The sequence below is a fragment of the Sinohyriopsis cumingii genome, chromosome 8 (genome assembly GCF_028554795.1).
Source record: "Sinohyriopsis cumingii isolate HCF-2022 chromosome 8, ASM2855479v2, whole genome shotgun sequence".
Taxonomy (NCBI): domain Eukaryota; kingdom Metazoa; phylum Mollusca; class Bivalvia; order Unionida; family Unionidae; genus Sinohyriopsis; species Sinohyriopsis cumingii.
Genome location: NC_142968.1, coordinates 67,848,019 through 67,875,038, shown reverse-complemented (window position 1 = coordinate 67,875,038; position 27,020 = coordinate 67,848,019). Strand labels below are relative to the sequence as shown.

The following is a 27,020-nucleotide window of genomic DNA, read 5'->3' as shown; positions in this document are numbered from 1 at the left end:
TTAGGGTGATGAGTGATGAGTCTTCTAAAGATTTAACATAGTGGATCAACAGAAGAGGGATTAATACATACCATCTTGATACAATGGTTAATACAATTTTTTTATTTATTTAGTAGCAATCAGCCCAATAATCTGATTGAATTACAAAGTGGACGCTCCATCATAACTTGTGTCCACCAGTCATGTCAGAAGAAAAGGCCAAAACCTTGTCAATCTCATGAGAAAGTCGCTATATAATCAGCCAATATTTGTGAATATAATTTAGTCTCCAAATAGGATGTCATTCATGGCAGTGGAGAGAGAGAGAGAGAGAGAGAGAGAGAGAGAGAGAGAGAGAGAGAGAGAGAGGTTACTTGTCTCCAAATGACTTCTTCCACCATTCTGAAGCATCACTTTTTGTTATTCGAAAATTCTCTCCAGCAAATGTCCCACTGGGATATATAGCTTTCAGTTCTGCTAGCATGTGTGAAAACACAAGACTAAGTTTAGTTAAATTTCTCCTATAATAGGAGCTTTCATCAAACATTTTATCTTTCCCATCTTTGAAAAGCTTGATTGTATTTTTGCATTTGTTCATTAAATTTTCAATGAATATTCGAAAATATTCACATTCATTCAATGTATGTAGTTTGTCGTCATGTTTGTTATAAATTTGTCGCAGGTGCTGATAAGTGTCGGGCAAGATATCCAAAATGAATGGTGGGCTGTTTCGAAGGTTCATGCGCGGGTGCTGGCACATTTTTACCACCTTGTCCATAAGCTTCCATGATTTTTCTATCGTTTTCTTATCCACCACTAGTTTAGTGGGCGCAAATACACCTTGTAAGGCTCCTATTACGCCAGAAAACTGGTTCTTGGGCCTGTTACTTGGCCCCGCCATGTTCCTTACCCTCTTCCTGGTCGCTAGACTGGTTGCATGTTGTTGCTGCACCTATTTGACCTCCTTAAGCTTGTCAAAGGTCATACACACCCCCGCCACTAACAGGTGCCCGTATTTCTTCCCCCATCCCACCTGCCGAATTATTTTTTTGATTATAGAATTTCATCAGCAAAGAAAACATTTAAGTTATTGTTTATGATTCAGCTGCAGCTTGTCTTATAGTACTGACAGCACTGTTACAATTCCCACTTAACACTGCAGTTGATGTAGTTATTATTATTATTATTGTTGTTGTTAAAGTCGCCATCGTCAGGAGCAGGTATGTTACGAGTTATATGAGCTTTTGTTTGATTATTTTTAATCAAAAAGCAAGTTCCAGTTTTTAAATTAATTGAACAAACCTTCAGTGTAAGTATTATTGTTTTAAAATAAATTCCATATAAGAGATCGTGTCATTAATTAGAACAATTGCATTCTGTGAAATATGTACAATATTTTCCATTTATTCCAGTACAAAGATGGCGATAGTTCGGAGTTGTAGTTCTATACGGCAGGAACACAAAACTCGAACGGCGTAACCACGCAACATTGTATTTATCTATACGTCCTTAGAAAAAAAAATGGATGCAACGCATTGTCATATTTTTGAAGTAACTATCGGAAAAAGTAGCACATTTATACCATTGCTATCTTATGCAAGCTGTTAATTTGCAAATGTAGCCGATTATATATAGGTAAAGTATGCGCTTACTACAACAACAAAAAAAGCAAAGAAAACAAATTAACATTAACAATAGTGATACGATGCCGGTATTAATTTATTTACAATCGTCGTAACTTTGTTTGACCTTGTGTGCATTTTAAAAAGTTTCAAAACGGCCGCAGCTTGTACTAAGCTCGAGATTAATTAAACAACCAGACATTACTCGATATTTGTATATTTATTATAAAATTTTGTGCTGATAAATATACGTAAAGCTGGAGTTAACTTCATGATGGCATAGTTTTTCAGGGAACGTCAGAAATACGAAATCAAAAGGACTCGTGGAATGAGCACACGGGATATTGTTCATTACGGTTGGTGATCGCTACGTTTATATCCAAGATGCAATTAATTATTTCAACAGTGATTATTTCTGGAGTAAAAAGATGACCACTTTAACTTAGTGGCAGTAGCATTGCTAATGAACTAATAATATGCATGCAATGCCGTCTAATATAATTACTAATCATGAATATGCACACGGTTCCGATTTTTTCTTTCATTTATTTTAATGTGTTGGAAATAAGTGGCCCATAAAAACTGTACCGTATTAAAACAATTTGAGTCAGTGAGGGAGGGAGGGAAGATACGAATAATACTGCACAATACTACTGAAGAGAGCTATTTTGTCAACAGTATGTAACATAGATTATGAATGAGAAAATAGTACACGCTGCAAATATTTACATTACTTTATACGCTAGCAAGAGAGAAAAGAAAAGAAAGAAAGAAAAAAGAATAGAATAGAAAAGTCCATATTTGCAGCACGCATTTTTCTTCTGTCATTTCATCGTCTGCAAAATTGATTGTACTAGCTTTACATCGTCTGCAAAATCATTTGAGGTAGCTTCTTGAAAACATAAACTTAGTACCAGTCCTGTGCCACAAAGGGAGTTGTCGTTTACTCGAAAATCACCTTTCATTTCCTCATTATGATAGATAATGTCATAACAATAATAATTTATTATTTAATTATATATTAAGGACTGAAAACAATTAAAAAAAAAATGTTATTACTTTTTAGCACCAGGAGATAATTTACCACATTCATAACTTTGAGGTCAATCCTACTGAGCATACCTTAAAATGTATACGTACCTAATGCATTCGGATTACCTTACGAAACAAAGATTGTCGTTTACTCGATAAATGCGTCGAACTATTTTTTTTTTGTTCGTATGTTCTCGGTCAATGTTACCATTAATCCACAGGTAGAAGTATCCAAGGTTTGCCGAATAGAAAGGTCTTCAACAGAAGTTTTTGGTACATTTGTAATTACTGCGCCGTAAAGTATGGCGGTATCTGTTTTATAGAAAAGGCCGAGATTCTTCCGATTGCTTTAACTATATCTAGAACGTTTTGAGATAACACGTCAAACTTTAATCATGGCGGAAGCCAGTGCGGATGAAAGCGAGTGGTATAATTCATTTGTATTTAATTGCATTTTAACCAAAATAGACTGGGCTTTATGCACCGTAGCAGAAGTTTCATATGATTATTTTTGTCACGTTATATATTTTGCTGAAAACGCAAAACGATACTAACTTATATTGGGTCAAATTTTCGTCGTCTGCAATTTCACAAGTATCTGTTTCTATTGGCATTACGCAAATGATCATGTCAGTAACCATTGTTGGTCCTAGGATTCCACGGGAAAAGGATACTTTGGCTTCCAGACCCTTAACGTATGGGAGACGCTAAATCTTTCAGATGGACAACGAAAATCACAGGGACTCGCATGGTTGCTTACAGTTGACCCGTCATACATGTACTATATAATAACTAGAAGTGAGGATAGACCTACAATGTAAGACATAGCACATGTTGGTTTTGTTTTAGTGCTTTGTCTTACTATCCAAATAACTGCCTTGTATAGCGTGTTCCGATATTGTTGACATCGGAACTAAGAGTCAAAGTTTCAGTAATATCTCACACATTTGGCAGCGTATATCGACACTTTTCCACTAATTTATGTGTAATTAATATGCTTACTGTGCTGTCTTTATCCTGGCGGAATGAAAAGATGACACTTGCAAATGGACACATTTTCATGTTCTGTTGACATACATTTAAATTAGTTGCAATGTGACGGTATTCGAGTTATGCAGAAGTATTTTTAAGTAGCTTCATGTGGCAGATATTTGTATTGAATGAAGTGAAACGTTGCTTTACAGTTCCAATAGGCTTGTTAAAGATTACTCTTAACACATTAACCCCTGGAGCTTTTTTGACATTTTCGCGTGAATATCGAGTAGGAAATACATTTTGAAAGCTATTTCTGAATAGACTCAAAAACACCAAATTCCCGGTCATCTTTCAATAACATACTGCCTAGTTGTGTTAGAAGCATCATTTTTCATTGGCTATTTGACTTGCGCATGAGCAGAAGGGTAAAAGTTGGAGTCATTTTTTTTTTGGGTGCTAAACGGAGCCATTATTTTTGTATGGAGACCACTTTTTATTCCAAATGCTCATCTTATCCTACTTAATGCAAAGGCTCATCTGATTGTTTGCAGTTCATACCGGTTTGCCTTAGATCTGAGACCAAAAAGTCTCAAATCCAGACACAAAATCAAATTCTGACCACAGACAAATTTTGGGTGAAAAAAAGTCCGGTCCCAAAAATGAGGTTTTTCTATCTGTATTTTGTAGTGCACCTAGACATTCCAGATTATATGGTATCATTGTAGAGCTACATCTGTCTACCTTTCTATAATCCCACCCACTTTAGTGTATCATGCATAATCATGATGCTACAGAGCTCGGCAGTAGGCTACTACCTCCTGCCCTGTAAAGTCGTCGCTAGGGGTTAATGTGTTAATTTGATTTCGGCATTCCACGCTTTAATCACTTTCCAGCCAACTGAAATGTATGCCAACAAAACTTGAAAACAAATCCATTTCTGTTATGAGAATTTGAATTTATAATAGAAAAGACATCAGGGTAAGTAATGTCTGACAAAACTATTAGGAATTTACTTGTATGAATGCGTCGTTATTGGTAGCCAGTTGTGTGCGGTATTTCTGAAAATTTGACTTTCGTTATACTGTTAGTCAACATCAAAACATGCTGCACAGCGCCGTTATTTAGGTAGTAAGATGCCTAGTAAGACTCATCACCCCCCAGAACAAAAATTTCTGGTGATGTGTCTTATGTTGTAGGACTACAAGGGAGGGCACTTGTCTCCTTGCTCGCGAGACCTATTTAAGAATAAATGCTGATATTTCAAGCTATGCAATTTGCGTAGCTTAAAAATTTGGTATCAATATTTAGCTCAGGCATTCGACTCTGTATCCCTATCAAACATTTTGACATAATATCATACCTTTAAGGAATGCCGTATCGTTTTCCCGTGCTATTGCTCAACATGTCTTCCCTTGTAGTTATTATATAGTACCTGTATGAAAGGTCAATGGTAAGCAACCATATGAGCCCCTGTGAAATGATGTTACATTTTGAACTTGTTTTTAGGATGTGTGTACAATTCAGTGTTGGTGGTTGGGGGATGGTACTTTGATAGTGAAGAATGGCTATAAATGCTGGAGATAGTGATGTCCAGTTTTCTTTACCTCTGTTCAAATGGGTTTGAGACTGAGGCTAGACCATGTTGGATATGTGAGAAAGCTTGCCAGTAGCTTCCAGTGGGCTAGTGGGCTTCCCAAGTTTTTCCTGAGTTCTTCCTTAGTCCTACATGTAAGACCTGTATGCTGATATTTATGTTTTGGGCGTCAGGGTCTTACTGCTCTACTAAGAGCACTGTGTAGTTTGTTTTGATCTCGACTAACATTGTAACAAAAGTAAACTTTTCAGGAATATCTCACACAACTTACACTGTAGGACTAGGTTCTTCCTCCACCATATACTGCCAATTCTGTGCGCCATGTATTTCTATGCAATAATACACCATTTCTGTAAACATAGGATCATGTGCTATTTTGGGTCAAAAATCCATTTTGTATCAAGAAAGAACAATGGCTCTTGTACTTAAATCTACCTTGTTCTAAATATAGACCATAACACCATTGTGCCTGGCTGCCGCCATACTGTTTTCGGACAAAGAGACGCCTAGTAACACGTAATTCACGACATATATGCAAAATAAAGTTGTTTTTATTTGCACTTCCCTATCTGTGTAATGTTTTCATATATTCAACTATAATATGTGAGTGTGTACAGTAATAATTTTGTGCATTTTATTTCTTTGTCTTTTGTTTGTTTTGTTTTCCAATCTTCGTTTAGTAAAAATCTCCTATGTGCACATTAAATGTTTATATACATGTGTGTTTATGTGTCCCAAATGAATGTGTTGAAACCAATAATATTTATTCATATCTATTTTCTTTCATTTTCATTTAGTGTTTGTGTGTAAAATGTGTATTATTTTAAGGATGGCTGTGGTCATTAAGGGCAGAAGTTTTTGTATTGCTGTTTCCATTAATACATGCATAAAATTATACCTGCCGACAAAATTTAATTCTATATAGCTTTTAATTAAGGAAATTTATTATTCACGTAGTATAAATATCATCATCCGGTACTGCTCTTTTAAACACAACTCTAATGAACATAATTCATTCATGTATGTTCTTAAACTATAATTCAAAATTATGATTTAATTGTAAAACTGACATTGAAATAAAAATCTAAATTTTCTCACATCTTTTATTAACTTTGTTAGCGATTAACACATCACACTCAGAAAAGGTTAATAAAATCACTAATGCATAATACCAACAACACAAACAAAAAAAACAAACAAATAAAACCCCAAAACACACATTGATGCATTGTTTTTAAATATATGGAATATCTATGTAACATTTTTAGATTATACATGCATATCACATCAAATAGACATTATAATTTTATGTGCTAAACAAAATATAAGAACTGGTCACTTTATTACATATACCCATATCCATTTAAAACATGAATCACATATAAGAATACTTCATCGACATTATTTAAGGGGAGGGGGGCTGGCAGTTCCCATGGAATTTTCATTTAAAAATATTCAGGATGTATCTTTCAGTGATGAAATGCAAGCAATTTGTGTATTATACTGCTCTAGTTGTTGTTGTTCTAGGGTTTAATGCCATTTTTCAGCACAGGATAGGCTATACATGGCGGCCAGTATAACTGGTGGAGGAAGAACCCTGGAAAACCCAGGGAAGAACCACCAACCCACGAGAAGCTACTGGCTGGCTTTCCCACGTACCCACGCTAGCCGAGCATTGGATTCGAACCCATGCAGACAGAGGTGAGATGGCAGTGATCTGGAACGGTGAGCACTTTAGACCACTTGGCCACTCAGGGCCCCTTATACTGCTCTAGAAAGAGTCATCAAAATTGATTATATGTTTTATACAGTCTGCAGGCTTAAGCACCACTGTAACAAAATACTTGAATGCACATCCATATTCAGATTAACAAATTAAGTGCCTGGCACATGGTTTTCAGTAAGAACAATAATATGAACAATAACACGGAAAAGAACACTGAACGCCATTACACCGGTTCGCCTTGTCCGAAAGGCTATTTTTAGAAACTGACATCACTGCATGTGATGTTTCACAGAGGTAAAAAGTACACACGCCATTGTACTTTAATTCAGAAAAGTGATTTTCATAAGGTGTACAAAAATATCCCACATTTTGACTCGCAAGGCATATAAAAGTATGATTTCTAAATGTCAACATGAAGACCTACTCCATGACCTTCTTAAACCTGTAACCCAGAAAATCTTTTAAAATCATACAAAGAGAAACATTATTTAAAAGACGGAAATGTATCCTTTTAAAAATTCTGCATCTTAGTTCAAGTTTCCAATTTTGCAAGAAGTTGTCCTACACATACAATATCGCCTGCTACCCAATGTGTCAACTTGCTGCTAGAACAGGATTCTCAAGAAATTCCCTGGCGTATAATCTGTTTCTAAATTCTCGCCCATAAACAAGACATTGTAAACACATTACATCCTATTCATTGTTGTTTCTTTTCCGGATAATAGCGTATGTTTTATAAAATGTTGAACTTTACTAATTTCTTTACAAGATCAGTTTAGTTTGCTTAATGTCTCTTGCCATTTATTGGCATTTTTACGTTGAATTTTGTACAACTAGCTATAAACCTGACCTAAACACTACTGAAATGCTGACAGAAACATTCAAAAGTAATGTATTTCATTTCTGTTGCCTGATGGATAAACATTACATCTTTTCAAAGCTGTGCGCAGAATAAGCAGACATATCGTGGTCATGAAAATGTGGGGTGGTATCCCTTGTGTCCAGAATTAATATTATTTTGAAAAGAATATTCTGGTCTCAATTGCCTCTTTTCTTATTTTGCTTATTTTCATCAGTCAGTCAAATTTGATAAGTGTTTTGCTTCAATATTGGAGTTGGAAACTTTAGGTGCGCAGAAATGCCCGACAGCATGGTATACTGGTGGCCATGTATACCCCGTGATGTGCTAAAAATTTGTGTTAAAACTGTAACAACAACAGAACAAAACCAATCAGTATTTACAGTGTATAGCCAATTTAAAGTAGTTTTCATTATCTTTAAAATTGTATTAAGAAGGAATGATAATACTGCAATATATCAAGGGCAGTTTAATGTGAAATGTAAACAAAGGAATAACTCAGTTGGTAGTATGGATTTCACATGCTTTGAAATCTTTCCTTTTAACAACAATGACTAAAAGTGTGTCATCTATATGGAAAGTTTAGGTATTTGGCTTCATATATGTGTGCAATATGACTAATTCATGGTGGTCCAACTACAGTCCTGCAGGACAAATGTGGCCTGTGAGTAATTTTTATTTTGTCTGCTCCTCTCCATAGTAATATATAATTACTTTTGTATGTGCTACAAATGGCCTACAAACTTTACAATTACATGCCGTGTTGAAGATGTTGGATCACATTGATCTAAATCAGTGCTAAAAGAAAATTTTGCTTAGACACAGGACCTGGGCTGGTGAATAAATAAACTCATAAGCCCTGACTGAAATTTCATAAACCCAGACTCCAGTTTCTACATGTCCAAGATTTCCTTTATTTAATAATGTCCCACAATGTTGCAAAATCTACATTTTAATTATAAATTCAATATGGTTAAATCGATTTGAAGGTAATGCAAATGTCATTCATGTTAGCCCTTAGCCTATACAATTGTGTCTCCCAGTTTTTTTGTCATAATGTGATTTTATTTTAATTTTCTTTTTAAAATATTCTTTTTTGAAATTCAAATCCAGGATCTTTCAAAGTAGAATTGGAATTTGTGTTTGATTACTCAGTAATAACATGTTCCCATGATGGAATAATTTGGTTTGTTCATCTCATAGTAAAATTATAGCGTTAACAAGTGAAAAAAGTCTTGTCTTTTTAATGTTTCACCATTGTATAACCAGCTCATCATCTCCATTTCATGAGCATCTTTCTCTGTGAATACATACTTTAATGCAATATATTTTATTAAGCACTTCTGTAAAAGGTAGGTACAGCTGTATTCATAAATTTCATCACATTCTTCATAGCTCATACGTCTTCATAATCTGTTATCCTTCTGCTCTGCTGGCCTTGTGGTTAGAGCGTCTGCCTCAGGTGCAAGAGGTCATGGGTTCAAACCCTAGCCAGGACGTACCAGAGATGTATAAAAATGGTTTTAATAGCTGCCTTGCTAGGCGCTCAGCATTAAGAGGTTGGTGTTAGGACTGGTCGGCTTAGTGTTAGGAAAATGTGACTGGCTGGGACATCATACTACATGTCTGTGGCATGATGACCCAGTGCTACATATCACTATAAACTGTTACACTGCAGACATGGTAGCAATTTGACTGAAAACTGTTAAAACTATGTTAAAAATTCAAATCTCAAACACACACTCCTTTTGAAGGGAGGTAACCCACTTTGATTAGTAATGAATTGTACACATCCCTCTTGGCTTGTGTTTATCAATAGACTGGTTGGTTGTTTTTACTGCTATACAAACAGATTTGATTTCTTTAAACAATATTAAGAAGGGTATTGGTTTTGATTCTCACAGCGATCATTGTGGACAGCAGTAACAAAAGGGAAACCACATGTTGAGATTTGTAGTGACTAGTCAGATTATAGTTCCTTAGCATCAGTTGATTACAGATTTCCTGAGAGGATACTGTAATGTTTAGGCCACTCTGGTATTATTTCACTCTTGCATTTCATGCTCATGGGTTGCTAGTATTTTATTTCCCCTTGTTCTCAAAATCTAAACTTTCTGAGGCCCATAGATGCATGTTTGTGTCAGAGTAAAATAAAACAAATCTGTCAATCATTGTTCTTTATTGTACGTCTATGTCTTTCTTTGTCCAGAGTCAACAAAGGTGATATAATATTTTAAATGGTGATTACTCTCAAGCAAAGTAAAGATCACTGTAGAATACACTGATGTAAAAACTGTCCCATTAGTTATTTATAATGTTAGTTTCTATTATTTGATGTTTTTGTAAACATTTAAAATTTATATTTCACAGGAATACAGAGTTAGAGCAAGCTCTGGTGGAAGAATGTGACTTTGGAACACTTAAAAATATATGCAAAGGTCGACCTGTTCCAGCCCACCTCAGAGCAGATGTTTGGCAGGTAGTTATCATTTGTGTTAGAAACATGATTCAGTCAACCATTTGAAATGAGTGTCAATTAAAGTTTATAATGATGTTCTGGAATAGACTGATATGTGCACAGATCTTACCATCTGTAATACTCAACTTCACACAGCATGAATCCTAATTTGTCATTGCATAATGTGCCAGTAGATCAGGATCTGTGTTGTTTGCTCCACAGATTATATCAAACAAACTGCACAGACCTATATCTGCCAGCATGTAATACATTAGATCTGAGTATGTACAGTTAGCAGTTGGACTCAATTTATAAGCAAGTATATATGGAGTATATATTTAGCTTTTTTATTTACTATATATATTTAGCTTTAAATGTATACATGCCATGTTGAGGAATCAAAATTGGATGCGATTTAGAAATATTCAGTATGCAAGGCAAATTGATTTTAACTGAAATTGTGAAATCCTTTGTCATCGAGAATCATTGTTCATCAGGATTGTCTGTAAGATGAAACAACCAGTCATATGTACTTATTATTCTTGATTATATAGTTGAGATTCAGACCTAGAAATGTTATGTGTTGTTTCTAATTATAGTTCTATAATTTATTGAAAAGGATCTAAATTTGTTTAGCTTTATGAGTTATAGTCCACAACAGCTTATGTGATGGCCTTTCAGCCATTTTTTCAGTGTCAGCACAAGTTTGTTACAACTTATGCTTCTAAAGTACTGGAAGCTGCCATGTAACTTTACACACACATTCACCCCAGGATATAAGAGATAAGCTTGACACCACAATTTCAGTTGACTCGTCGTCACCATACAGTTGGGATACAGAATTTGAGCAGCAACCATTAGCAGCATTTGAACCTGTCTCTATGGATTTCATATGTACAGTCCTGACGAAGAGTGCACCAAAGTCATGTGAACTTGATCCATTTCCAACATCACTGCTGCTTGAGTGCTTAGATCCAGTATTGCCTTCACTAACTGATGTTATTAATACCTCTCTCTCATCCGGGGAATTCCCGTCATTTTTCAAAGCTGCCATTGTAAAGCAGGGATGGTCCTGGCTTTTAAAAAGCTGTCGCCAAAAAAATCGCCAACCTCAATATTTTGTTGCCAATTATCAAAAAGTGTCGCCAAAACAAGTAGTGTACATTTTTCCAAGTGTTAATTTAGTCTATTAAAGTAATAGGCAATGAAAATTACAAAAGATGGATTAGTTAATACTTTAATTAAAACAAGCATCAACAAAATGTTACAAAGTGTTACATGAAGATCCGTCTCGATTTTAGGGCTGCCCACTTGTTGAATGCAGTTTCAAAGTCTAATTTTTCACATCTGTACATGCTGATTCACATTAAATTCTCGAGAGATGAGATGCAGAGCTTATTTCTGATGTCAGTTTTTATGAGGTTCCTCTTACTGAATCCACGTTCACAGTCCTCAGTGCTGACAGGTGACACCAGTAGTCTCTCAGCAGCCCGCTCCCCCCTCCCCCCTTTTATGGCTAGCTTCACAAAGCTTGTAGCGAATTGCTTCCTAAATCCCAAGAATGATCACTGAATGCTGTATAAATTTTCTGGACAAGAAAAATAGGATCTCCATTCCCACGAATGAAACTTACACGAGTCAACACTTGGCAATATTGGACCGTATATATAAGCATAAATTCACACCCAATTTAGGGATTCTTTCACTCCTGTATTTTGAGAAATAAATAATTATTATTAATTATGCAAAACTGTTTTTTTTTTTTTTTTGCTATTTCTTGTTGCGGAGTTTAAGTCTCTGCAGCCGTGACACGGGACTGATGGCAAAAGGAAAAGATCAATGAGTAAAATGCTGCACTGGCGACAGATGTAATTGTGATTGAGATTTTTTCCATTTGCTTTGTATTTATACACAGTAGTCAGTACTTCAAAGGTTATCAGTTTTCTATGAAGGTTCAGCAAAACTACTGTATTGGTATATGTATAAAAAAAACCAGAAGGATTAGCCATACAATTAATTGTATCTGTTCTATTCGCGTCTTCAGAAGTCGGTCAGTTGTAGGTATAGTGCGGTAGCATGATTGACTGTATCGCAGCATACAGTACTCAGCCCAGATGTCAGCATAAGCAGATTATGATGTAACAATGCACTGTAAAGATGGGGTTGTCAGTAAGAACAAAGGATTGTTTGTGTAACAGATTGATTCCAATGCATTGCTTAGTCAAGTTTGTGGCTTCCTTTCGTTCTGCCTTTTAATTTATCCAGTCCAAATCCATGATTGTATCTACAAATTAAATAACCAAAAAGTGTGTCGCCAAAAAAATCGCCAGATGGGATATTTTTTTCGCCAATAAGGAAAAAAAATCGCAATTTGCGACATTGGCGAAGCCCAGGACGATCCCTGGTAAAGCCTCTGCTGAAGAAACCAACACTTGACCATAAAGATTTAAAGAACTACCGCCCAGTTTCTAATCTCCCATTCATTTAAAAAATCTTAGAAAAGGTTGTTCTATCCCACCTTGTATCTCATCTAAATTCAAGCAGTCTTTTTAGCAATGTACAATCTGCATATTGCCCTTGCCACAGTACTGAAACTGCTCTTCTAAAAGTAGTTAATGACATTCTCTCTGCATTGGATAGCGGAAAGATTACAGTCCTCACCCTCCTTGATTTGTCTGCAGCATTTGACACAATAGACCATTATATATTACTTCACCGTCTCCAGCATGTATTTGGCATTCATGATACAGCCTTACTGTGGTTCAAGTCCTACTTGGTCAACAGGACACAAATTGTATCTGCAGATGGAATACACTCCAGCCCAGTTGATCTATGTTGTGGTGTTCCACAGGGGTCTGTTCTTCGACCTGTTCTCTTCATTCTATACACTCAGCCGCTCTCAAGTGTCATATATCATCATCCAGTGTCTCACCGAGGCCATTCTGATCACAACCATTCACATCCTTTACCTCAAACAATAAATATCAGCAACGCCAGCATTAAATTCACACAATCAGTATGAAACCTAGGTACTACTCTGGACAGTACTCTCACATTGCACCAACATGTCATGAACATATGCAAGGCTGCATATCTTGAGCTGAGACGCATCAGCTCCATTCGCAAATATCTTTCAGTTGATGCCACTAAAACACTTGTGTGTTCATTAGTATTTTCAAGACTGGACTATTGTAACTCAATTCTGTCTGGTTTATCTCAGTATCTACTCCAAAAACTTCAAAAAGTTCAAAACACAGCTGCTCAGATCATACTTAGAGTACCACAATCAGAGCACACCTCCCTGCTGCTCTGTACCCTACACTGGCTATCCATTCAATCCAGAATCAAGCACAAAATTTGTTCTCTGTGCTTCATTTCACTGTTGGACTCTAGTCCAACATACCTATCTGACCTCACTCATGTGTACACACCAGCAAGATATTTAAGCTCCTCTTCTGACAATCATATACTCATTATTCCCACTATGAAAACAAAGTCATATGGACAGCATTCTTTTGCATACCAGGGCCCAACAATGTTGAATGAATTGCCCACTGAACTTAGACACAAAGACACAGTGATCACATTCAAGAGAGCTCTCAAAACTCACTTATTTCGACTGCAAGAACAAACTTAAAGATCTAATAATGTTTCCTACCTGAAATATTCTCAGCATGTTTTTTATTTTTTAATGTTTATAATTTTATGTTGTTTGTTTTAGTAATAATATTATTATGTTTTTTATCTTATAGGTGTTGTCTAATGTTGTAAAGCGCTTAGAGCTTCTAAAGATTAGGCGCTATACAAAGTCCTCATTATTATTATTATTATTATTATTATATGATTTGGTTCTAAATGACCCTCTGACATAAAACATGGTCAAGATGTCATCTGTCTTTAAAACTTGTTATCACTACTACTCATGAATGGATAGTCATATTGACATAGGACTTTTGCTATAAGACTTAAGTCGTCTTGTTGGTCCTAAATGAAGATGGTGTCCAGGGTGGCAGAGTGGTCAGAAGCACTTGCCTTTAATGATTTCTAACATCTCAAATTTGTCCACACGGGTTTAGAGTCTTGGCTCGGCCAGTGTGCATACATGAGAAAACTTAATTATAACCTATCATGTAATGAAAAATGGCATTAAGCTGCACAAAATCAAACCAAACCTAAATAAAAATTGCGCCAAGCTGACTTTCTAATATGGCTGTCATGGTGGCCAACTTGAAAATCTTGTTATTGCTATTTCTCCAAAATGGGTGGTGGCATTGCAATGGTGTTTTCATGAGATTTCACATGATTTCTAGTAGCTCCTAATGAAACGCTGCCCTTCAGATATACAGATGGCTAGCACATTAGCCATCTTGAAAGTTTTGTTATGCTATGCTAATCCACTGAACTAAATGGTTAACTGGGCACTTTTTACTGAAAGACCTCTTATAAACTCTGGTTGGCCTTAAATGAAAACATTACACCTCAGACATTCAGTATAGCTACAGTGATATTTGAAAATCCTATTTGTGATCCTCCTAATCTGATGATTATATCATCTTGGAGCTTTAGTTGGTTCTTATATTTCAAGTTACATTTTGTGTAGCCTACTAAATTTGATACCAAGTTTAGCTCAGGCATTTGACTTTGTTTGCCTTTCCACAGTTTGGCTTACTATCATAACCTTTAAGGAATGCCAGATCATTTTCCCATGCTACCGCTCAACATGGTCATGATCACACCCACTTAATGTACAGGTGTGGTGTGCTGAATGGAATAGTGCCTTCTTATTGAAATATCAATGGTAATTTTTAAATAGGTTGCTTGAGAAGGGAGAATAAACACAGGGGTCCCAGTAATGATGCTTTTTTTCTCCTTACAGTAATTCAGAAAATTATGTGTATTGATTTGTCACCAAGATAAATGTGATCAGATTGCTAACACTTATTCATTGCAAAACAGTTACATTTAGCATTATAACAAAAGAATGACAGTCTAATTCTGTTGAGAACAGTCATAACTCTGAGTGATCTTACAACTCTGTAGTAGAAGTCACATGGGTCATGTATGTATTCAACACCGACTATTTCAGTCATGGGTGACAATTTTTAGAATTTGATTCTACATACCTTTAAGTGGCACTATTCACTTCATTTGGATTATTGTACATCCACATTCATTTGGAATGTCAATATTTAGACGTGCCAAGAAGTGCATATGGAAAATTCAGTGTGTTATAGTACGTAGACATTTTTGGATGAAATGAACCTAAAAGGTGTGATTCAGTACAATTCAGATTGAATGTCACATGCTGTGATGTCACAATGAAAGCTATGCATATTAATAAACAAATTCATGCTACCATATATTGTGACGATTCCACTCGATGTGCTCTTTTCTTGACCCAAGTTTAGTACGTGGCCACCATTGTAAAAGACCATAGAGATTGATAATTTTCGTCTACAAGTTCCTTGATGACAGTTAAGGTGCAGAACATTCAGTAATTATGATTGAATATCTTTGTTTAAAGAAAATTAGTGTTACATTTTAAAAGAACAATTTATATTTAATTTAAATTGAGTAAATGCGCATGCATGACCCATGTGACTTTTGCTATCAGTGGCTGTACTTTGTTATTCTTTAATTTTGGGTGCAGCTAGAAGGAAGAGGGTACAGTTTCTTAATTTATTTAATTACCTTAGATGGACTCTGGGAAGAGATTACATTATTTTTTTTCTATATTTTATTAGCTTAATTGCATTTAAATCAATACATTAGCCACACCACTAGAAGAAGAAATGACAATATTCCATTCACTTTTTTCATTTCTTCTTCAAGCAGTATAGCGTAATCTGACAAACGGTAACAAACTTATTTACTGCAGGTTTAGGATAAAAATCCTGATGTTCTGGACTTGTCTTCATTCATCATCCTGATTCATTTCATTAGCTTCTTGTTTTAAACTTGCACAACCCTTTGTTTTGAAATGATTATGTGACCGGAAACTTTGCTCACAGGTTGCACTTAACTAAAACAGCAAATTCTGGAAACAAGACTTGGTAGATCCTTCACAATGCCAAGCATACATTTTATTCACTCTTCTCAGCAGGTGATTTTACCACCCCTTTGCACTGAAAGTAGTCATCCCTTTTTTCCACTGTTAACAACGCCAGTCTCCCCACTGTAAGGTTATCCAAGTTCTATGAGTGCATCTGTTCAATGTTTGTATATTGATGAGTTGCTGGGAATACAGGCAGAGTTGATGATTCTCTGGGAATACAGGCATGATAGATGAGTCTCTGGGAATACAGGCATGATTGATGAGTCTCTGGGACTATAGGCAGGATTGAACGAATCTTGGGGAAAACAGGCAGGATTGGTAATGTCTGGGAATGCAGGCATGATTGATGAGTCTCTCGGAATAAAGGCAGGGTTGATGAGTCTAGGTGAATACAAACAAGGCTAATGGATCTGGGAGTACAGACAGGGTTAGGGTTTTGGAGCAAGTTGTATTTCATACCCATGTGACAGAAGAGCCTTAAAAAATTGTTTCAAGCAAAATCTTGATTTTAATCCCTATATTTTAAGTTTCATCAAAATCAGATAACAAAAATATGGGGTCGGACAGGTAGTGATGGACCCCGAGGCCAGTGTCAGTTGCATTTATAAATTTATTTTTTGTACTTAGTAAGTATATGTGGCTATAGAATGGGGATCACAAGAGTGACTTTGTTTTGATCTGAGGATAAGTAAAGACTGAAATATGATCCATAGGTTCCAGTCTGACATGATCACAATTGAGTGATTTTATCATATATGCTAATTCGGTGCCATGTGAACAAACATTTCAAGAGTCATTTGAAAATTACGTCAAATCACCGTACTTCCTCTGCTCTGCAACATGAACAAATTGAAAATTCCTAAAGTGTTGTCACAATCTACACTCATAGAGTTATCATTCAACCAATTTCCCTGTGTTAGCTTTAACAGTGTAGGTGAATTTTAATGAAATTACACAGGTATCTGCTGTCAGACTGTATCAAAAGAGCCCTGTGATTCAAAAGTACTTTGATAATGATTTTGAGTGCATGTGAATATTTAAAAGCAATGATCATATAATTGAAATGAATTGATATGAATCATTCATAAAATAAAATGACTTGCAAATGGGTGAGGAAAATGATGTAGGGAGTTTGCAAGGAGACAAGTAAATCCCAGTCTCAGAAGTACATTATTCATCTCTTGTCTGGGATTTCTTTGTCTCTGTGCCAACACCAACACAGATTCTGCTTGTATTAGGCCAAAAATGTATTTATTTGTGTTTCTGGTCAACAGACTGTCCCTGTCTGTCGAATTTGATTTGTGCACCTAATTGAGCCAGTTTTACTTAGCACTTTGAAGCACTTGGTACATTATATAAACTAGTCATTATAAATATCCATAATGTTATACCCCACCCCAACCTACCTACCCTAATTTTAAACTAGTGCAATAGGAAACATGTTTTTTTTTTTGGCTTTATGTGTCTCAGATTTGCATGTGTGACCTGTAACCAATGTGCCAAGACATGTCAGACGGGTATCCATGGATATTGCCAAAGAGTTTACTGCCAATCCAAAGAAACTTTGTTCTGATGTTGAAGTTATTAAGATCCAACATTATAGACATGTAGGTATACACTTACTGGCAAGAAAAGACAAATTGTATACATGTATTGACCATATCATCCATCCAAGGACTAATATGTAAACTGTTGAGACTCCCACATTTCAGCCATATATATGCTTAGTGGACATGAAAAGACAAGTTTATACATGTGTCAGATATTTACCTCTGGGTCCATCCCATGAAACATATATGTACACACAAAGAGACAGAAACAAAGACAAAAAAACTCAAGCTTCAATACTAGAATTGCCATCATAAACATACGTTTGCACTGTCTCAGAATGTAACATCAAGATCAACCAACAAAAAATAGAAGTATCAAAAGTAAAAAGAAATAATTACAAGATGCATTTTATTAGAATTTCCTAGTTATTTCTGAATGTATCATTACAAAGATCAAAGAACAAGCACATATCAGCTAAAGGTAGAAACTTAGGAGTTGTCTACAATATATACAGCTGACCTACACCTGGGTGTTACTGTGATGTTTGCACTTTTTGTGGACTGAATCATTTTAAGAGAACTAATCGGTTAATTAGCTTGTGTTGTCATGTGGAAGAGCCATTAAGTTTAAATTTCACTAAACAGAACACCTTGAATTCGTATGTGTTTCATACAGTGTTGCATCCAGTAGGCATTTTAATCTTAAGCAAAAGTATTGTTTTTTTCTGTTCTGTAAGAAAATGTGGAAGCACGCTTACCATAATGGGGTTCACAAGTTATCCAGGTGTGCCTAAATGAGGGCACAGTGTATACACATGCTTGCACTTTGCAAGACATGAAGATGCAAACTGACATTGGCCCTGATGTCCATTCCTACCCTCAAGAGACTTAGCCTTGTAGCTTGAAAACTATTATGCAAAGACAAATGCAACTTTTCCAAGTGATATTTGCCTATGGAGAAGTCATTACCCACAGTTTGGTGTTGAGATATAACTAAGAAAGCGTAGAGATGTGTTTTACAAGCACAGAATTCTAGCTGACCATGTTTACACAGACCTTAACCTCAGTTTTCTCTTTGAATTTCACAGGTAGAACTAAATTTAAGTAAAATCTAAAAGTTGCATCATTTCTAACTTTACTTTAGAATATGACATGTTAGGTTGAGTTTGGGGCATGACTTCAAATACTTTCAAGAAAACAGGACATATAGATCAAAATGCATACAGAATTAGAAGAAGGAATGGAATATTTAAATTTAACAAAAATGATTTGTCCATGAGATGTATTATTTTTAAATTGCAGGTTTGCTTGAATGTGAAAGGAAAGGGTGATGTACTGTCTTCCTTCGATAGTGTGTTTGACTTGAAGGAACAGAGTATCATCAGAGAAGACTGTCATAATTTAGTTGGTGAGATACATTGCAATTATTTGTATGCATGGAATATAGTTGAGTTCAGTAGTTACTTGAAATTGTAATCAATTTATTTGTTGGTTCCTGTTTGTTGCTTTACGTTCTGTGTTGCAAATTGTGGAAGACAGGGCATTAGAGAAACTATAAACATTAATTTTTTTTTTTTTACCATATGTCTGTCATTATGAGGGTTGAATCAGACCGATGTGTCAATTGTTGGGTCCTCTTCCCAATTTTAACCAAATAAAGGGTGGTGCTTCTGTCTGTTGATCTGACTTTAGTTTGTGCTTTTTAGGTTTCAAGTCGTTTGAGATTATGGGTAAAAGTTTTCTTTGTTTAGGCATTACCATGAGTAGATGTGTGTACCATATTATGGGTCCTGTCCTCAAGGTCTGTGTTCAGGACCAGTGTATATTTTTTGTGTCTTTCCTTCCTGCTTTTGAGCTGTTTGAGATTAAGGGTTCAATCTTGGTATACTTACACTTTATCATTAGAAGGTTTGGTGAATACAACAGTGGTGATCCTATTTTTGAAGGTTAGTATTTGAGTTTTCTTTTGCAGTTTTATTTCCACCCTATAACTTTAGAGCCATTTGAGATAAAGGAATGAAACTTGATATCATTTTAAATCATCATTACATAAAACACTCAGGGTCCTTTCTTCAAAGTCAAAGCTATGGAGTATTATTTTATGTTTTTGTCATGGTGTATTAATATACATTTTTGTCATGGAGTATTAATATGTTTTGTCATGATTATTAATATATGTTTTTGTCATGGAGTATTAATATACATTTTTGTCATGGAGTATTAATATGTTTTGTCATGGATTATTAATGTTTTTGTCATGGATTATTAATATGTTTTTGTCATGGAGTATTAATATATGTTTTTGTCATGGAGTATTAATATTCATTTTTGTCATGGAGTATTAATATTCATTTTTGTCATGGAGTATTAATATACGTTTTTGTCATGAAGTATTAATCATTTTTGTCATTGAGTATTAATATACATTTTTGTCATGAAGTATTAATATACATTTTTGTCATGGAGTATTAATATTCATTTTTGTCATGGAGTATTAATATATGTTTTTGTCATGGAGTATTAATATTCATTTTTGTCATGGAGTATTAATATACATTTTTGTCATGGAGTATTAATATATTTTTGTCATGGATTATTAATATGTTTTTTTCTTAGAGTAATAATGTGTTTTTGTCATGGATTATTAATATGTTTTTTTCATAGAGTATTAATAAATGTTTTTTTCATGAAGTATTAATATACATTTTTGTCATAGAGTATCAATATACGTTTTTGTCGTGGAGTATTAATATTCATTTTTGTCGTGGAGTATTAATATACGTTTTTGTCATGGAGTATTAATATATTTTTGTCATGGATTATTATTTTTTTTCATAGAGTATTAATGTGTTTTTATCATGGATTATTAATATGTTTTTTTTCATAGAGTATTAATAAATGTTTTTTTCATGAAGTATTAATATACATTTTTGTCATGGAGTATTTATATACATTTATATACTCACATCTCAGATCTGTATGATTGGGATCAAGTCTTAACTCATTCATCGTTGGTATGTGAAAAAGGTTACCAGTAGCTTCCCATGGGTCAATGGTTCTTCTTGTGACTTAATAGGCTCTTCCTCCAGCAAATATACAGTATACATGTATAGTCTCTCATGCACTGAAAGTAGTGTTAAACCCCAAAAATCACTTTCCTTTCTACTCCTTCACAGCTGTTTGAGATAAATGTATGAAGCTTGGTATACATAAGTATTCACTAAAAGGTGTTGTCATGTACCATGTTAGGGGCCCACTCTTTCTTGACAAAGTCACTGGTTAATATTTTAGGGTTAAAAGCTCCTGAAGATCAATGAATGAACCTTGGTATTCCAACATATTGTCAGGGAAAGATTTGTTGCATTTCAAATTGGTCTAGGGCACATATTGTTATTTTTAAGGTTTCTTTTGTTACTTCCTTATATCTTGAAGCTATTGGAGATACATGTGTAGACATAATCATTAGGACACTTACATATCTTAGTTTGCCTGCATGAACATATATGTTCCAGATCAAACACTAATAATTTTATGTTCCCATTTGTGTGCTTTTATTTCAGGTAGAATAATACATTCTGCATCCTTTCCTTGTCTGCCCAGTAACTCGCTTTAGTGCCTACAGGGAAGTACTTGCTGTAGCAGGTCCTTCTGCACCATCCAGGCACTTTCACTTTTCTGTTAAAAGGTGCAACAGATTTAAGCAAAGAACTGAAAATCATCATGAGAGTGTATAAGTAAACAATGAGTACATGATAGAGCATTTTGCTGCCATTGACAATATTTGCCACCAAAATCATTGGAAGATTTTGTCAATTATGTTTTTCAGACAAGCTTGGAAATGATGAAGAGGAGAAAATTTCAGTGGTTGGTGACTTAGAGTCCCTTATTACATTTTACTGTAAGTCACGAAACGAGAAATACATCAGTGGAAATGGCTGGCTTGACATACTTCAACCTCTACTCTCCATAAAAGTCGGTCGTTCAGAAATTTATAACATGTTTTACACAATACAGAACAAATTCATTCCCAGGTAAGTAAAGCTGTTGTCAAATCATCTGTTTAATTTCTTAGGAAATAGTTCTCTTTCCTTTTTCTTTTCTTATGTCAGCATGCGATCTGTTTGTTGAGCCCATGTTCGTGGGAACCGAGACGTTGCAGTCACTGTTACGATTGTGGCAATGATGTAGGCATCTGTCAGCAGTTGAAAGTTTTCATGTGGTCTTTTATTAGCTTGAATTCCAACTGAACTCATAGTATAGTCCTGCATATGTTGTTTGTTGTGTGTAATCATTTTATCGACAAATGCTATTTACCACACTAGAGTTCATATTATTGATCTGATTTTAAGCACTCTTCGAATATGGATTTGTATCATCAGAATCATGGACCTGTTTGATTGATAGTGAAACAATGCACATTAAAGAGGTGATCTTGAATCTGATTGGTCAGGCTTGCTACACTCTGAAGGGCGTATTTCTGATACAATTTAACAAAACTTAGAATCTATACTTATATCATTAAGATTTTGGACAGGTTTGACAGTGAGTGAGATTCTCGTGTACAGTAGTCCCCCTCTCATAAAGCCACCCCTATTGCAGCAGGGAATTGGCCTTTTAATGAGGGTGGCCTTTCTAGAGGGGGATGACAAATGCAAATAGTAAATACATATGAAGAAAGTCACAAGTACATTTAATTCTAAAACATTTAATATTTTCATTAAAAAATCACATGCATGTTGTGAAATAAATGTAAAACAAACTGTTTTATCATTTTCAAAAGAATCTTTTGAATAACTATTGATATAGTTTTAAAACTGTCTTTATAATTATGTTACAAATCACATCATCTGTCACTTTGTTGGTAATAGTCTAAAAACCAACCAGTCTCGTCACAGTTAAAAAAATATCCATGCTGTCATATTCCCTGCATATGTCGTTTAGTCTTTTGTTCCATTTTCGACAACTTCATTATTAACATCAGCTGATTCTTCACTAAGGACAGAACATTTAATATTGTGTCACACTTGAAATATGTGCAACCATCTGCTACTTGCGGTAAAGTTGTCATATCCCAATTCAACTGACAAAATTGTTGCTTTTTGATGTCATTAAAATCAGGATACAAACATCTCCTGGCTCAAACAATCTTTCTTTCTCCATCCATTTCACCTTCCCACTTCTGCAGAATTGTTTCCTTATCTTTCACGATATTGTTTATCTGAGTATTTCTGGCATTAGTTTTCTGCAAGGATCTTTGACCCCCCCCATCCGCCTCAGTCAGTTGAATTAATTTCACTTTCTCTTCTAAACTGAGAATTTTTCTTTTCCTCAATGATATGTTGATCTTTTCACAGTAAGTTATTCATGTTGTACTGATAAGAACAATTTTGTATGCATCTAAACCAATTGCTGTGTGTTTTTAAAGGATGTGATCTTGTCATGTGATTCATTAGTCACAGTCTGGTACCCTATTGTTTTTATACATTTCTTTACACTAAGAGAAGCCAAAACGGATTCGATATGTACCATTAATATCATGCAGATTTTACCTCGCGGACGTTAGGATTTGTAATTTTGACAATTATTGTCAGTAGTAATAGCCACTAATTATCAAAGGGAACCAGCTTACTAAGGGAAGCTATAAAGGCTATCAAACCATTTTCCTTCTGACTTGTGTATTGTACATCAATACTGCCACTTTTCAGCTGTTACTACTGTTGACAGTTATCTGAGTGACTAAACCAGATATCTTATGACAACACAGCAGTAAGGCTAATTGGATTGCATATACTTACACTTTTGTATGGATTAAAGTTTGAGTCTTTCTTGGCTTTATGGAATAAATGCAGCTTCTTGTGAGGTGTAAATGATATAATATTAACCTTAGTGGTACATGTACTTTAGCCAACACTTCTTTCAGTAACAAAAACCTGACATCAGGAAACAGAAATTTGATTACTTAACACATGTTGTGAATAAAATACTGGTTCTGGATACATATTAAAATAAAATACATCCGCTTGTGAAGGGTACATTTTATATTATTGCACTGATATGCTGGCCGCTGGTCACGTTAGCCGGGTGGCCTTTTGTGAGGGGTACTTTTGAATACAAACTCGTCGGTGCCAACAGATTCTGGCTGTATGGAGCAGGTGGCTGCTGGTCAGGGGGGCATTTCAAGAGGGGGACTACTGTACTAAAGAGGTAATCTTGCATTTGATGGACTAACCTTATTTAAGAAGTAATGTTTCTGATCCAGCTTTGATCAGATTTGAAAACATGGGTTTATGTCATCAGTATCTTAGATCATTTCAGTAAAGAGTGTAATCCATGTATATTGCTGTAGTAATCTGGCATCTGAGCTTGCTACGACTCTGGAAGACATATTTTTATTCCAATATTGCTCAAATCTGGAACACATTCTGATATCAGCAAGATCTCGGATGAGTTTGATAATGAGTAAGATCCACAGATACTAAATGAAATCTTGAGTCTGATTGGCTGAGCTTGTTACCTGGAGGCTGTATTCCTGATCCAGTTTTGATCAGACCATGAATATTTGTTTATATCATCAAGTTCTTTGACAGGTTCTTTAAAAAGTGACATCCACATACAATAATGATGTAATCTTGCATCTAATTGGCTGAGCTTGTTCATACTCTGGAAGTCATATTTCTAAACCAGTTTTGATCAGACATGTAATATATGCTTATGTCATAGGAATCTTGGACTGTTTCAGTAATCTACAAGAGTCCTGCATATGTGATTCTGTATCTTATTAGCAGAGGTTGTTACCATTCAGGGGACATAATTCTGATCCAGACTCTGATAGACATTGGAATACAGGCTTGGCTCATCAAGGACTTGGACATTTTTTAACATGAGTAGGATTCATGTGCATATTAATGAGGTTTTCATGCATTAGATTGAATGAGCTTGTGACAACTCGTGAAGCCATATTTTTGTTATCTGATTTTTATGAAACTTAAAATATAGGGTTTATAATCAAGATTTTGCTTGGGTTTTGTAATACATGGAATACACACATATTAGTGAGATGATCTTACAGGAGTTTGTTACCACTCTAGAGACTGTAATTATGATCAAACTTGGTTATTAGGCTTATAAATCATTAAGCTCTTGGATGAGTACAGCTATGGGCATGATTCTGCATCTTATTAATTGAGCTTGTAAACAGTTTGGCAACTGAGTTCTGGCCAGATTTTAATCAGACTTGGTAAACAGGTTGATATTGATGATTCTTATTGTAAGTGAGACCTGTGCATATCTATGCGACGGGCATATTTTTATAACACAATATGTTTTATATCTTTTTGATGAAACTTTGTGAATAGGTCAATATTATTATGATCCTGGTTGAGTATACTTGGTCTCACACACACAAACACGCACACTCCCTCAGTGCTATTCAGGAGGATGTTTTTGCTGTCCACCAAGACCACCAATTCACATACCTTATCATACTCAGTCACAGTTCAGGCCTGAACTCCATAACATTCAGGAACTGGTACACAGTCTACCAGTTCAGGGCACCCTCTTTTAGTCTGAATATCAGTCCTTGTGGCTTTAAGAGAACTGAGGTTATTCTAGTGTTGCACTTGTAAAACACCTCTATGTCTGTGACATCAAACTACTTAGCCAATGTTTTAAAAAAACCCCACCAGGTTAGTCATTTTGTACCAAGACGTACAATTGCTTCTTTCACTACTGCTTTGCCATAGTTTCTTCATCATGGAATTAAGTGACCCCATCCCATCCCATTTCAAAACCATATTTTCTTCAAAATAATATCTTCCATGAGCTCTGACATGGATTAATTAGAGCAACCTTTCCAACCAATGTCTAGAACTTTCCTGACTAAAATCTCATACAAAACCTGCTTCCTAGGATTTTTGATGGTTGATCCAAAATTTATGCAGTTCCACCATGTTGGTCGAGTTTCATTCAATATATCCCCCTGATTCAATGCCAGAGCAGGTTCCCACTCAAGGAAATCTGTTCTTTGTCACAAAATCTCTATCTTCCTTGGATACTTCACACAAATGACATATCCAAATTGCTGTAAGGGCACTTAAGTGCTGCTTAAAGCAAACTGCTTTTTCTGCTTTTTTCTTGTTCTTACTATTCAAGGGATGATGTTTCTGCTATGTCTCTCATCCTAGATATGATGGGTTGTCCACTCTGCGTAACTAACATTGGAACTAACATAAGACCAATGCATTTCTGGTGTATATCAGATTTTTTTTGTCATGATGGTTGCACAAGGATAGAATTTGAGAACAAATTTTCCATAACTGACATCCAGTCAATCAGATGGAAGTTAAAGATGATAGTCTCTAGTTTTTAACACAAAAACTTTTCGTCCTAAAATGCTCAGTTTTACCTAGTGGGACCATCTGGGGTTATTCAACAGCCTCACAGTGACATAATTACTCTACTTCCATTGAGTTTGTGGGCTGTTAATTTTTTCTCCAGATGCATCCACTCATAACCATGTTCTAAACCATGCATTAGCTCACCAGAAACTCAAAGATGCTTCATGTTGAATAGTTGACTAAAGGAGACAGGGCACTTTACAGGGTATGAGGATCTAACTCCCTCTTCCTGTTACCTAATGTCATAATGTATTATAGGAGGTCACTTATTGGAAGAAGAACCCAACTTTTGAATTACAGTACATTTCTTTGATAATATTTACCCAAACATAATACAGGTGCACCATTCCTAGGCTTTCCTCCATTTACATCCCTGGTAGAGCATGCACATTTGTTCCATAATGACCGACTAATGATGGAATTTGGTAACTGTACCACATTACAAGGGGAGACCACTCTTGTGCATCTGCCACCATGATAAATAGACTAGTTCTAGTACTGTTGTTGTTAAAGCATGCTTGAGAGGGTTGAATTTGTGAGGTAGTTGATGTTCAGATGTATGATAATTGGTTCAGTGTTATTGAAAAAACACATTTTGAGCCAAAAATTTGTTTTCTTTAATTAACATGGTTCATATTTGATTATTGTATCATTGTGAAAAGTACTAATATGATTGAGTCATGATTGATCATCACTTGCTTTTGTAAAACTGATGAACAGACGTAGAATTTCTACTGAATCCCACCATTAGATCCACAGAGGTGAAACAGTAAC

At 35.3% G+C, this 27,020-nt stretch overlaps 2 protein-coding genes across 8 annotated transcripts in view; one reads left to right on the top strand and one right to left on the bottom strand.

Moving 5' to 3' along the window:
* LOC149793753 (E3 ubiquitin-protein ligase CBL-B-like) overlaps positions 1-958 on the bottom strand; it is a 149,843-nt gene extending 148,885 nt beyond the window's left edge. For 5 of the 6 annotated variants that reach the window (XM_089967731.1, XM_089967734.1, XM_089967735.1 and 2 more), the window contains exon 1: positions 354-957. In XM_089967731.1, the coding sequence (XP_089823857.1) occupies positions 354-880 (527 nt within the window). In that variant the 5' untranslated portion in view covers positions 881-957. Of the gene's footprint in view, positions 1-353 lie in introns of all 6 variants that reach the window. The other variant, XM_089967730.1, reaches the window with a different exon arrangement.
* Positions 959-3,006: 2,048 nt separating this feature from the next.
* LOC149793752 (TBC1 domain family member 23-like) overlaps positions 3,007-27,020 on the top strand; it is an 81,651-nt gene continuing 57,637 nt past the window's right edge. For both annotated transcript variants that reach the window (XM_089967729.1, XM_089967728.1), the window contains exons 1-4: positions 3,007-3,060; positions 10,158-10,266; positions 19,153-19,258; positions 21,677-21,881. In XM_089967729.1, the coding sequence (XP_089823855.1) occupies positions 3,029-3,060; positions 10,158-10,266; positions 19,153-19,258; positions 21,677-21,881 (452 nt within the window). In that variant the 5' untranslated portion in view covers positions 3,007-3,028. The remainder of the gene's footprint in view (positions 3,061-10,157; positions 10,267-19,152; positions 19,259-21,676; positions 21,882-27,020) is intronic.